The sequence below is a fragment of the Cnephaeus nilssonii genome (genome assembly GCF_951640355.1).
Source record: "Cnephaeus nilssonii genome assembly, chromosome: 6".
Lineage (NCBI taxonomy): Eukaryota > Metazoa > Chordata > Mammalia > Chiroptera > Vespertilionidae > Cnephaeus > Cnephaeus nilssonii.
Genome location: NC_137077.1, coordinates 10,386,571 through 10,400,114, shown reverse-complemented (window position 1 = coordinate 10,400,114; position 13,544 = coordinate 10,386,571). Strand labels below are relative to the sequence as shown.

Sequence of the window (13,544 nt, the reverse complement as noted above, 5' to 3'; positions counted from 1 at the left end):
CACACTAGTGCTGAGGTTCGGGTCCCTCAGGAACTCGCCTCCGTTGATGGGATCCAAGCCTCTGAGGATGAATGGAGAGCAGGGAACAGTGTGAGAGGCACCACTGGGCAATGGTGGGATCCCACAGGAATCCTTTGTTGTTTCCTAGGGTGTGGGGGTCCTGAAGACAGACCCAAAGCCATGTTTCAGGAGGTTGCGGGTGGGACGTGCCACACTGGCGTCTGCCTGTACAGCGTCATGCGCAGTCCAGTCCCGGTAGAGGAGTCTAGGGAAGGAGGGGCAGAGGGTGGCCTGGCAGGTGTAGATGCCATCCTTTAACAAGCAGCGGCATCCCCAGCCTTCCGATCCGGAGTAGGCGCAGTGGGCAGCCGAGCAGAGCCAAACCGAAGTCAGGCCTCCTCCCAGCTGCAGGCGCACAAGTCACGAAAGCCACGCATGCAGCCCGCTCCTGGCTGTGCCCTCAGGGAGCCCCACGGGTGATAAAGAAAGCAGGTCCCCCCCCACCCCAGCCCCGTTCGCATCAGCAACAGCACATTCACCGTGAGAAACACGGATAGCTTAGGGAAGGCACAGAACTGAGTCCTGGGAGGCAGAGCTCTGGGGAAGCTCACTCTGCCACAGGGACCTGCTGGCCCGGAAACGCAGCCTCTGCTGACCTGTCCTCGGAGCTCCCCGGGTCCCTGGCCCGGGCTGGCCCGGGTGCTCTCCAGAACTCTTGATCTGTGATTCCACGAGACCACGTGAATGCTCTCCGACCCAAACAGGGAGTCTTCCAGCCCCTGGTTCCAGGAGCTTCTATCTCGGTGCTTCTAGAAACATCCGTGTACGTGTCAGTGCCCCGGAGAGCCTGTTAACATGCAGGCTCCGGTCCAGGGGGTCTGGGGCGGGCCTGAGGGCCACGTTTCCCACCAGCTCCCAGGTGCCCCCGCTGCGGGCCTGTAGGCCACACTGAGTAGTTCAGGTTCTAGTCGATCCCAGCAGCTCCTAGTTCCCCCTCGAGGCCCAGCCGCCCTCGCCCTGTGCCCGTGGCCACTGACCCAGAGGAGAGCAGGAACATTGGCATGGCACTGATTTCCCCCAGTTTTCCTGACGCCCCCTCGCAGTGCGTGTCCTTTCAACATCTCCGTGGCCCCTCTTCCCCCGCAGCTCCTCCTGGACGCCGGGGCCAAGGTCGAGGGCTCTGTGGAGCACGGCGAGGAGAACTACTCGGAGACGCCCCTGCAGCTCGCCGCCGCCGTGGGTAAGGGGTGCCAATTCTCACCCTGGCCGAGGGCCTCCACCACCTCCCCGGCCCGGGTGTGCCGGCGACTCTGTGTTTGCTTTATCCGCTTATAAAACCCCTTCTCTGGGCTTGCAGGCAATTTTGAGCTGGTTAGTTTGCTGTTGGAGCGAGGTGCGGACCCATTGATAGGAACCATGCACAGGAATGGAATTTCTACCACCCCCCAGGGGGACATGAACTCCTTCAGCCAGGCCGCAGCCCACGGACACAGGTAGGCTAGGGCGGGCCGGAGCCCCAGGCCCCGAGCGGTGCTTGTTAAAAATGCAGATTCCCAGGCCTGCCCCAGACCCACCGCCTCTCTGGGTGTGGGGCCCAGAGGCAGTGCAGGCCCCAGCCCGGCCAGCGTGGCCTTCCCTGCCCGCTCCCTGCCGAGGGCCAGCCTCACGCCGCACACATCTGCCCGGACTGGCTGTGCCGTCCCCTCCTAGCCAGCGTCCACTCAACACATGAGCTGCCCCCTGGTGGTCAGACATGCATCCCCTCTCGGAAGCGAAGTGAGAAGAATCCGTTTATAAAGAATAAATCACCTCCTGTTTGATCGCCTCCCGTCTACCATTCCCTCAGGATGTATCCCATCGGTTTTATTACACATCACCCCACGTAAAGCAGAACCACGGGTTCCAGAGCCTTCTGGATACTTGAGGCAAACACTTAGGTCCCTGGTTGTCCTTGAGGAAACACGGCCGGCCATGCCCCACCATCTCCTCCACCCCCAGAACGGAGCGCCCGTGGTCAGGACTCTGAAGCTGGTCCCGTCCTCTTCCCTGGTCCCAGGGAGTGGTCCCCACCCGTCCCCGCCCTGGCAGAGCCCTCCCCCACCTCTGAGTGTCTTCCTCTCTGGGTTTATGATTGACAGGAACGTGTTCCGCAAACTGCTCGCCCAGCCAGAGAAGGAGAAGAGTGATATCCTGTCCCTGGAGGAGATTCTGGCCGAGGGGACAGACCTGGCGGAGACAGCCCCGCCCCCCCTGTGCGCCAGCCGCAACAGCAAGGCCAAACTGAGAGCCCTGAGGGAGGCCATGTATCACAGCGCTGAGCATGGCTACGTGGATGTCACAATTGACATCAGGAGCATAGGTCAGTGTGGGTGCCCTCCGCCCCGGGCACAGCACCACTGCCCGGCTCACACACACACACACACGCACACACACACACACGCACACACACACACAGGCCCAGGGGACCGCTCCTTGGCTGGTTGGAGCACCTCCGTGCTGAGAGTCCCACACTGTCCCCATCCACAGCAGCATCCTGCCAGCCCCATCCTCAGGTCACCTTTCCATGATTCCCAAACGCTGGACCCTGGAAGTTAGGAGTTGGAATCACCTGGGAGCTTGTCTGAATACACATTGCCAGGCCCCACACCCAGAAGCTCTGCTGTCTAGGGTCTGGATGGGTAAAGGCTGGAAATCTTTATATTTAACAAGCATCCCAGGTGGTTCCCAGTGGTTGGGGTGCATCGAGCACCCAGACCTACGAAGCTGCGGCCGGGCAGCGGCTAGAGCGAGGACAGGCTTCCTTACCAGGGCTCCCCCCACTGCGCCTCAGGGGACAAAGCCACCCTCAGGAAGCCTTTGGGGTGGCTGGCTCTTCCGTGACTGAGCTAGCCCACAGCCCCCTCCTCCGTGCATCTGAGGGACAGGCTCGCCAGGCCTTCCCAGTCTAGGAGCATAGCCCCGGCATGGGAATAGCAGGACTCGCGGGGGCCTTAAACTCAGGGGGCCGGCAGAGGGGCCCCGATGCTGTTCTGGAAAAGGGCCTCTCGCAGAGGGGCTGTTTAGCATGTGGGGCGTTTATGCCCCGGCCCTGAGGGCCTGTTTAGCCTAGTGAAGCAGCCCGAGGCTCCGAAAGGCCGGCTTGTACACAGGAGCAAGACGCCTGCGTTCTCTCCCCACCAGAAGGCGGGGGATCAGCACAGCAATCAGCTGCTGGACAGGCTCCTGTGGCGGGAGGAACCCTGATGAAGTGGCTGCAGGTGGAAATGGAGTTTTTTGCGCGGGGGACCAGCAGCCATACCCCTCCACGTCTCCTTATGCGGATGGAAGCATCCGTCTTAGCTCACTGGTGGGTTTCACCAGCTCTCCGCTCTCGCCTGGGCACGGATGTGGCATCCAACCCTGGGCAAGACCCGGCCCCTCCCTGAGGATCTCCCTCCCCAGAAAGCAGAGGGGATGGAGACAAAGGAAGTCAGCGCTGAGAAGTATGTCGCAGGCCTGAGCCGTGTGCATAAGGGTTCCCGTATTCTACACCATGATTACAGGTTGTAAAATGCAGCCCCTAATAGTAGGAGCAGCATGAAGAAATGGACACCTGTACTTAAGGGAATTGAGTTATGACCTTTAATTTCAACTTCTGCAAGTCTTGGGGGGAAATCAACACTGGCTCTATTCGTCGCAAGCCCGTCTGTTGGTCTCATAACTGGGTAACGTCCTGGGGAAAGGCACGTTTTAGATAAACACACGCTTTCTCTTTTGGTTGTTCTCTGCCTTGCCCTCCCCTCCCCCCTCCTCCCTCCCCCCAGGTGTCCCGTGGACCCTGCACACGTGGCTGGAGTCCTTGCGCATCGCCTTCCAGCAGCACCGCAGGCCCCTCATCCAGGGCCTGCTGAAGGAGTTCAAGACCATCCAGGAGGAAGAGTACACGGAGGAGCTCATCACCCAGGGCCTGCCCCTCATGTTCGAGATCCTGAAAGCCAGCAAGGTACGAGGGGTTCGATGCCGCCGGGCCGTCGGCAGAGAGCTCGGAGGTTCCCCATCTCAAGGGTCGCTTCCCTGTGGTCATGGCGGCTGGTGGCTTGTGTACCCCAACCCCATCATTTGTGGGGCAGCTGCTTTGCTGAGCCCCTGTGAGGTCCCCAGGCACTTAGGCACAGGCCATAAGATCTCTCCTGGCCACAGGGAATTTACACAAAAGCTGGTGAGGTAATTCCAGCATGTGTACCCCGAGGGCATCTAAGGTGGGGTATGAAACAATGGCGCAGGCCCCAGAGGTGCAAGACGGTCAGGAAAGGTGTGGCTGAGGTGCTGGGACGAGGGCAGGCCTGACAGACAGATAGAATCCGGCGGGAAGAGGGACAGGGTGCAGCGCCCCAGAGGAATGGGGTACAGGCCCTGCCGCGGTTCCCGGAAGCCAGGCCCTGGGGAAGGCTTTTGAGGTACACAGAAGCCAATGAACCCTGCGCTGACCCCGAGACTCACCCCTTCCTCACGGGCCTCCCAGTTCCCGCCGGCACCTGCATTGAAGGGAAATGGTGCAACCCCTTGAAAAACCAGTCCAGTCTGGGGCTATTGTGTGATCAGTTCTTCAAAATCTCTTTGGGGTCCCCTGTTTGGTGATACCATATGGACACCCAGCACCCACCAGTGGGCCATGTGGCATGGGGGTGGGGGGGGGGACAACTGTGCGAATGGACAGCTGTGGGGTGCCTGGTCCCCGGCCAGCCATGGAGTGGAGAGCCCAGGTCAGGGGGAGGGGTGGCAAAAGCCCCACCACTGGCTGTGGAAGCCCCAGGGGGGACCAGTTTGCCGGGGAGCCTTTGAGGAGTGTGGGCTTCTCAGTGGGCCTCAGGGGACGGGATGGCACAGTGGTCGGGAGCAGGGGCTCTGGAGCCGAACTGGAGGAGTTCAAGCCTGGCCCTGCCACTGACTTGCCTTAGGACTCTAGTCAAGTTACAGAACTTCTCTCTGCCTCAGTTTCCCCGCCTGAAAGTGGCTGTGAAGAGAAAATGAGTGGGTGCCCTTCACATTGCCCCTGAGTGAGCGCTTTATAGTCCCCATCACAACGATGGCCTCGCCAGGGGATGTGGCGCCTCCGTTACTTCTGCAGCAACCAACCCCTCAGCAGGGATGACATCAAAATATTTAACACCCAGCGCAGCCAGGCACCAAGGAGCCCATGAAAACCACATGTAACCGGCTGAATGTCCCCTCCTCTCCTCAGGGTAACATTGGATTACCCCGATGTCTCTACTGCAGAGCCTTTATAGCCTAATTCACCAAGGCAAGCGTTTCCCCAAACTCGCTTGACCTCGGAACCCTTTTTATAATGAACTGCCTCGAGACAGAAATGAGGACTTATATATATATATATGTCCTAAACTACTGAAATATGTAGTTTAATCCTCACAGGAAACTTTTGAAACAGATACCACTCTTATCCCCCATTTAACAAACGGGGAAACTGAGGCACAGAGCGGTGGACTGGCGTGCCCAAGATCACAGAGTCACTAAGCAGCAGAGCTGGGACTGAACCCAGGCGATCTGGCCCCAGCACCAGCCTCTCCCCCGCTCTGTCCCAGAACAGGCCTTATGGAGCTCTGGGGCCCCTCTGAGCCACCTGGGAAGTCGCCGGGGAAACAGGCCTCCGGACCAGGAAGGCAACACGGGTCCCCCCGCCAGGCTGGGCCCACGGGCTGCCCGAGAGAAGGACGAGGGGACCGTGGAGCTGCCTTTGCCGGCAGCGGGGTGGCCCCACCGGAAAGCAGCAGCAACTCAGCGTCCTGTCTGCTCGCTGAGCCTGGAGCACGTGGCCCGGTCCCGCCAGGCCCATTAGGTCTTCTCATTAGCACGGTCTCCAGCCCAGCGTCTAGCCCCCCGCGGGCTAGATTTATGCTTGATGTCAGACCCCACTGAGCCCTGAAGTGGGAGCAGGTGTGCGGCCTCCGGTAATGAGCCTCAGCACTTCCATTTAGAGTGAAGCCTGCTGGAGGCTTTTCAAAACCAAATGCTCCCGGCCCTTCACCCCCCACCTGGAAAATAAATAAAAAAAGGCTTTCTTTCACCTGACATTACCTAAGAAACCACCTTCGTGGCAAACACTCCTCGTTCGGTTCCCAGGGTCTGGTGTTCTAATGGGTGTCGGGTTTTTAATTTCCTTTCTTTCTTCAGGATATAGTGGGCATTCCAGAAATTACCGAAGCATCCTGTGTTTTACGTAAACCTGATCTATGGGGTTTCTAAGTAAACATCATTTTAAATAGGACATACATAGATACACACGGAAAAGTGCCCCAATCATAACTCTAGAGGCAAAGGAATTTCCATAAGGTAAACCTACCTGTGTGGTGAGCACCCGGACCAAAAACAGAGCACCCCGCCAGCCCCCTCCTGCCCAGCCCAGCCCCTACCCTACCCCCCCCCCCCCACATCCACCCAGAGCAGCCAACAGCTCTGACAGCAGCAGCTGGGGGTGGGAAGAAGGGAGGGCCTTTGCCAGGATGTATGGACCAGAGCCTGCTCTGAGAAGTTGTACTGATCATGGAGGGTGGGGGGACCCAGGGATGGAGCCCGGCTGTCTAAGAAGACTGCACCCTTAGGTTTGCTCTTACTGTAAATGGGGGTTCAATGGCAACCCCTTCTGGTGAAATGTGGTATTACACATCACTGTGCAGGGCAGAGGGCAGACAAGATAAACTTCCCGTGGCTGTGGGAAGTCAGGCATTCTCCAAGCATGGGTGATGTTCCTGTGGTCAGATCCTGTAGGTTTATTTTGCTTTTCTCTTCCCAGGTTCTTGAGGTAGAAGGTTAGACTATCGATTTGAAGCTGTTCCTTTTTTCTTCTTTATGCACTTGATACTATACATTTTCTGCTCGGCACTCCCCTAGCTGTGTCCCACAATTTTTGATGTGTTTCATTTTCACCTTCATTCAGTTCGGTGTATTTTTTATTTCCCTTGAAACTTGCTTTTTTTTTTTTTTTTTTTTTGGCTTATGGATTATTTGGAAGTGTGTTATTTAGTTTCGAAGTGTTTTTGAATTTTTTCTGTTATTGATTTCTAGTTTGATTCCATTGTGGTCAGAGAACACATTCTACGTATATTATTTCAATCCTTTTTTTAAGGTTTGCAATTTGCTATATGGCCCAGAATATGGCCTATCTCGGTATAGGTTCTGTGGGCACTTGGAAAGGTGTGCTTTCTGCTGTTGTGGGGTGTTCTGTAATTGTCAGTAACATCCTCTTGGCTGATGACTATGCTGAGCTCTGCTGTATCCTACATCCTATATTCTGTAACCTATTTCTGTATCCTATAGATGCTCCGCCCAGTTATCCTATCAGTTGACAGAGGGGTGTTCAAGTCTCTGAATGTAATTGTTGGATTGGTCTCCTTCCCCTTTTAGTTCTCTCCGTTTTTAGCTCACATGTTTTGCAGCTGTGTCATTTGGCGCAGACACATTTAGGATTGCGGTGTCTTCTTGGTGATTAACCCTTTTGTCATTATGTAATGCCCCTCTCTGCTTCGACTAGTCTTCTTTGCTCTGAAGTCTCCTTAATCTAATATTAATACAGCCACCCCTGCTTTCCTATGATTAATGTTTGTATGGTATTTTCCCCATCCTTTTACTTTCAACTTGCCTCTACGTTACATTTAAGGTTTCTTACAAACAACGTGCAGTCGGGCTTTTCATCCACTCTGTCAATCTCTGTCTTTTAATCAGAATTTATAGACCATTTATATTTTATATAATTATTGATACTTTAGGGTTTAAATCTACCATCTTATTTTTTGTCTTCTGTGTGATCTCTCTTTTTCCTGCCTTCCTGTGGACTACCTGGACATTTATTTAAGTTCCATTTTTATTTGTCTGTAATGTTTTGGAGTGTATCTCACTGTATAGCTTTTTTAGTGATTGCTTGATGTATTGCATTATCTATATATATAAAAGCCTAAGTGGCCGAATGACCAGTCGACCGGTCACTACGATGTGCACTGACCACCAAGGGGCAGACACACAACGCAGGAGCTGCCCCCTGGTGGTCAGTGGGCTCCCACAGCCAACCTCCTACGGCAGGCCAACTTCCTGTGGTCCCTCCCCCCACCCCCAGCTGGCCAGCCCCAATCAACGAAGATTGGGACTGAGCAAGATGGCCCCGATCAGCCCCGATCACCGGCCAGGCCGAAGGACCCCACCCATGCATGAATTCGTGCACCGGGCCTCTAGTGTGTACATAATACCAAAGTCTACTGGTTTCATCATTTTACCAGTTCAAATGAAGTATAGAAACCTTACTTCTCTTTATGTCCCTTTACCCTCCTCCCTTTATGACATAACCATCTTTAAATATGTCATCTAATTTAGAACCACATCAGACAGTTACAATTTTTGCATCAACCATCAAACATAATTAGGAAACTCAAGAGGAAGAAGACGCCTATTATATTTGTCCGTATTTTTGCTTACCCTGTTCCTCCTCCCGGATGCTCCAAGGCTCCCTCCTTCATCCTTTCCTGTGGTTTAGAGACCTTCCTTCAGCCATTCTTCTAGGGTCATCCTGGTGACCAGTTCTCTTAGGTTCCTTCATCCCAGACTGTCTGATTTCCCTTTCGTTCCTAAAGGATATCGTCACTGGTTGTTATTTATTTCATATGTTTCTTTTAAGTCATCTTACCTTCCCTTAAATGTATTTAGAAAGGAAACATTATATTACTACCATAAATAGAAAGCTCTCATCAGTTGCCATGAGTAGAAGGTACACATAAAAATAAATGGGTGATGATCTAAAAGCACTTTAAGTTCACAGTGTGTCCCATTTCATCTTGTACACAACTCCAAGGGCGTGTGACAGACTTGGAGCTAAGCTGACCTCCTGGGAATCCTGTGGGGCCGTACAGCCTTCCCACGCCCCCTTTTCCAGGTGGTTCCAGCAGAGGGGGGCTCACGGCTGACAGGTCAGCCCAGCATTTTCCACAGGGGCGGGGCCTGTCTGTTGGGAGGAATCGATTAAGACAAAGAATGCACTACCGATGACCTTGGGAAGCAACAGTCATTCCACATTCTCTTGATTCTGAGATCAGGCTTTTTTCATCTTTTTTAATTTGAAAGGGGTCTTACAAATGGATGTATATGCTTATTGCAGTGAGTTTCTTTCCAGTAAATTTAGGATATTTTAGAATCTAGGAAAATAGAGATTAAGTTGAATTATGGGAATTTGCTCTTTGGAGAGTTCAAAAACGGTCACATATTGGCACTTCCCTTTGGTTCAACCTAATGGCATATAGTGATGTGTTATCTTTTTAATCCTCATAGCAGGTCATTTAATCCTTACTAAGCAGGTGATTCATTTGGGAAGAGAACACGGAGGCCCAGAGAAGCTGAGTGCTTTTCCTAAGGTCACACAGCTGCTAGCTGAGGAGCCAGGACCGGACTCAGCTCCGTCTGGTCCCATTGCCCATGTTTTTACCTCCATGTAGAAGCCCCGCCTAAGCTCCCTATACCTGGTGAAGGGCCTTGGGGACAGTCCTAGGGCTCCTTTCCAAAGAAAAGGGTGTGTTTTTGCACCTTCTTAGAAGAACAGTGAGGGGTCAGAGGAGGAGAGGAAAGGTGTCAGCCCCGACATCCACAGACTCCATCCTGGTAACTGGTATTACAAATTCCGTCTGGCCCTGGCCAGTGGCTCATCATCCCACACAGCGAAAGGTTGCAGGTTCGATCCCTAGTCGGGACGCGTATGGGAGGCAACCGATGGATGTTTCTTCTCTCTCTCTCTCTCTTACTCCCTTTCTCTCCCTAAAATGAATTTTTAAAAAAAAATCCTCAAGTGAGGATTTTAAGATAAAAGAATTTAATTCTGTGCAGCTGAGTCCTGAGAACCCAAGTTCAACACCCAGCATTTTCCAAGAGAGGCCTGGAGGGCAGCTCTCATTATTTTAAGGGCTCGTGTGGTTACATGGGCCCACCCAGATAATCCAGGATAATCTCCCTCTTTAGGGTCAACCAATCAGTAACTTTCATGACTCCTGCAGATTCCCCTTCGTCCTATAAGGTAACACATTCAGGGGTGGGAGTTCTCATGACACAGCCCAAGGGATTGGGGCATGCCGTCTGCTAGAGGCCAGGAGTCTGCTCCTCAAACACCCGTGTGCAGAGCATGTGACTGTGGACCCTGATTCATTGGCCTCGGGTGAGAGTCTGCATTATGCAGGCTCCCGGGCGATTCTGCTGCTGCTGGTGGTGGTCGATGGAGGACGTTTGAGTGGCAAAGCCTTAGGCCATAGGAAACACATTTACAGCCCCCGGCCCACTTCAGACCCACGACAGATTCCAGTCCATGAAACTGGTGGTTCTCAAACCTCAGGGAGCATCGGAGTCACCAGAAAATGGCCCTGGCCGGTTTGGCTCAGAGGTTAGAGCATCGCCCAGAGGACCAAAGGGTCTCAGGTTAGATTCCCAGTCAAGCACTGGGGGAAGCAACCCATCGATGTGTCTCTCTTCACACTGATGTTTCACTCTCTCTCCTCCCTCCCTTCCACTCTGTCAAAAAAAAAAAAAAAAAATCAATGGAAAAAACATCCTCAGGTGAGGATAAAAAAAATTTTTTTTAAAGAAAACGTGTGAAGCCCTGACCGGTTTGGCTCAGTGGATAGAGTGTCGGCCTGGGGACTGAAAGGTCCCAGGTTCGATTCCGGTCAAGGGCATGTACCTTGGTTGCAGGCACATCCCCAGTAGGGGGTGCAGGAGGCAGCTGATCGATGTTTCTCTCTCATCGATGTTTCTAACTCTCTATCCCTCCCCCTTCCTCTCTGTAAAAAAATCAATAGAATATATTTAAAAAAAAAAAAAAAGAGGTCATTCTTTAAAAAAAACAAAGAAATGAAAATGTGTGAAAATGTGGGCCCCCACACCAGCATTTCTGAGGCAGAAGGTCTGGGATGGGACCCAAGGGTGGGCATTTCTAACAGGCTCCCAGGTGACGCTGATGGTGTGGCGTGGGGACCACCCTTGGAGAACCGCTGCATGAAGCTAGGAGAGAGGCAATCACTGTGTGAGTGCTACATGAAGGAGCATTTAATGTCCTTGTTCATCAGGCCTCCTCTTTAAAAACAGCGTCCCTTTCCCATTCAGGATGAGCGCGTCCCCGCAGGCACCTCTGGGGATCCGTCTGAAGAGATGAGGTGCCTTTGGGGAATCTCATCCACCGAATCAAAGGGTTGGACTGCTTTTCATGTGCTGAGCTGTATCCTCCTGCTTCGGGCGCACAAAGGAGTAGACTCGCTGAAGGGCCTGAACCACTGACACCCCATAGTTGCCCCAGCCCCATCGTTTAAAGTCAAAAATAATATTTGTGGGTTTTATTACAAACAGTTGTTTGTTGCAGAAAATATAACTCCCTGGGCTGGGTGTGCACAGGGAGCTGAAAAGAAAGCATCATAATCCCACAGAAGGTAGCTACTCTATTCTCCCCAACTCTATTCTCTGTCAGGATCTATCCATCTAAATATATACGTAGGGCTTTATTTCAAAAAACACATGCTACAAACTGTGTTGTAACCTACTTTTAAAATATATTGTAAATGTCTTTCTATCTAACTCCCCCTTTAAGCCCCAAGTGTCAACCCCTTCACTCAAAAAGCACCCCAATACTGTGATTCGTGGCTTCCCTCCTGCGCACCTGCGGTTGGGGGGAGACTTGTGAGCAGCAGCGAGCCGGGTGGGGGAGGAGGAAGAACACGGAGGTCACAGCTCCATCGAAGCAGGCTCCTTGGCCCCTGAGCAGTCAGGGGCAGCTGACATTCTGCACCGCAGAACTCTTCCCTCCCCGTCCCCCCCCCCCCCTTGTTTTTTGGAGAAATGATTCAGCTGAGCACCCCCCGATCCGGAAAGGCCTCCGCACCAGAATCAGGTTCCTAGGAAAGCTGAATCAGGACCACCTGAGTCTCCGCAGCGGCGACGCAGTCACGGGATTGGGAGGGCTTTCCGCTGGTCTTAGGATAATTAGCAGCTTCCAGAACTTTGGAGTAGTGGTAACGGTAGGTTTGGGGTAAAAACTTACTTTCCATTCTAGGAGTTACAAAACCTGCTTTCCCGTGAGCAGGAAATGATTAGAGCAAGAGAAAAGGGTTTCATTACAAATTAAGCTTTTGCCAATGAGCCCGTGGAAATAGACAGTAGACAAACAAGCTAGCAACTCCAGGGCCTGCCGGGCAAACGGGGTGAGTGATGTCCAGGGGGAGCTCTCTTGGGGCCTGGGATAAGTCTGTGGGCTTCTCCCCCTTGGGGAGCGTGTTCCCGGCAACAACTGGGCTGAGGGTGTGCACAGCCCCAGCAGGGTGCGCTGCTCTCTCTCCCGCAGAACGAAGTGATCAGCCAGCAGCTGTGTGTCATCTTCACCCACTGCTACGGGCCCTACCCCATCCCCAAGCTCACGGAGATCAAGCGGAAGCAGACCTCGCGCCTGGGTGAGTGTGTCACCGGCCCTGCTCTGCCCGCGGCGTTGCTTTGTGACTTCAGGACGGGGAAGAAGCAAACGCTGTAAGGAAGGGTGGGGACTGTTCCAGGGCCAACAAGACAGATACTGGAGGCAGGCAGGCGGAGGTCGGGACAGCACCTTGATTATGGGATAAAACTGAAGGCTGTACCTTAGGAAAAGGTAGATCAGCATCTACCTTTCGCTGCCTGTAACCTTTCAGGTTATAATTGAAAGAGTACCGGCAGTGGCAGCAAGAAGGTCTCTGGACCCTGCAGACAGGTAGGTTCTAAAAGAAACCCAAGTGCCCATCCACAATAATAAAAGCATAATATGCTAATTAGACCAGACAGCCAAACCACCTTCTGGACGTCCTTCCAGACGACCTTCCGGACGAAGCCCAGGCTGCGAGGGCCAAGGCAAGCCACCGCGGCTGCGAAGGCCAATTCCCTTGCATGAATTTTGTGCATCGGGCCTCTAGTCAATAGATAAGTAGATTTTTTTAAAAGCTGTGGTACATACAGACAATGGAATATTACTCAGCCATAATAAAAGAACAAAGTCTTATTGGGTGCAACAGGATGCATGAACCTAGAGGGTGTTATGCTAAGTGAAATATTATTAGTCAGAGGAAGACAAATACCATATGATTTCATTTCTATGTGGCATCAAAAGAACAAAATAGACGAACAAACAAAACAGAAACAGGCTCAGAGAGGTAGAGAACAGACTGGTGGTTGCCGGAGGGAAGGCGGGTTGGGGGACTGGGTGAAAAACATAAAGGGATTAAGAAGTACGAACTGGCAGTTACCCAACAGTCCTGGAGACCTCGCACAGCACAGGGATGATGGTGATAACCAGGTGTGGGCCAGGTGGATACTGGAAATATCAGGGGGGACCGCTTTGTAAGGTACATGACTGTCTAACCACTATGCTATACACCTGAAACTAATCCTATCTAATAAAAGAGTAATATGCAAATTGACTGTCGCTCCAACACACAAGATGGCTGCCCCATGTGGACACAAGATGGCCGCCACAAGATGGCCAGCAGGGGAGGGCAGTTGGGAGGGACCAGGCC

The 13,544-nt window shown here is 53.0% G+C and overlaps 1 protein-coding gene across 1 annotated transcript in view; it reads left to right on the top strand.

The window, feature by feature from the left end:
• Window positions 1-13,544, top strand: part of ABTB3 (ankyrin repeat and BTB domain containing 3) — a 257,095-nt gene that overhangs the window by 220,256 nt on the left and 23,295 nt on the right. Inside the window, exons 8-12 of the mRNA XM_079775307.1 lie at window positions 1,147-1,240; window positions 1,358-1,493; window positions 2,139-2,359; window positions 3,804-3,982; window positions 12,350-12,455. Of these exons, the coding sequence (XP_079631433.1) occupies window positions 1,147-1,240; window positions 1,358-1,493; window positions 2,139-2,359; window positions 3,804-3,982; window positions 12,350-12,455 (736 nt within the window). The remainder of the gene's footprint in view (window positions 1-1,146; window positions 1,241-1,357; window positions 1,494-2,138; window positions 2,360-3,803; window positions 3,983-12,349; window positions 12,456-13,544) is intronic.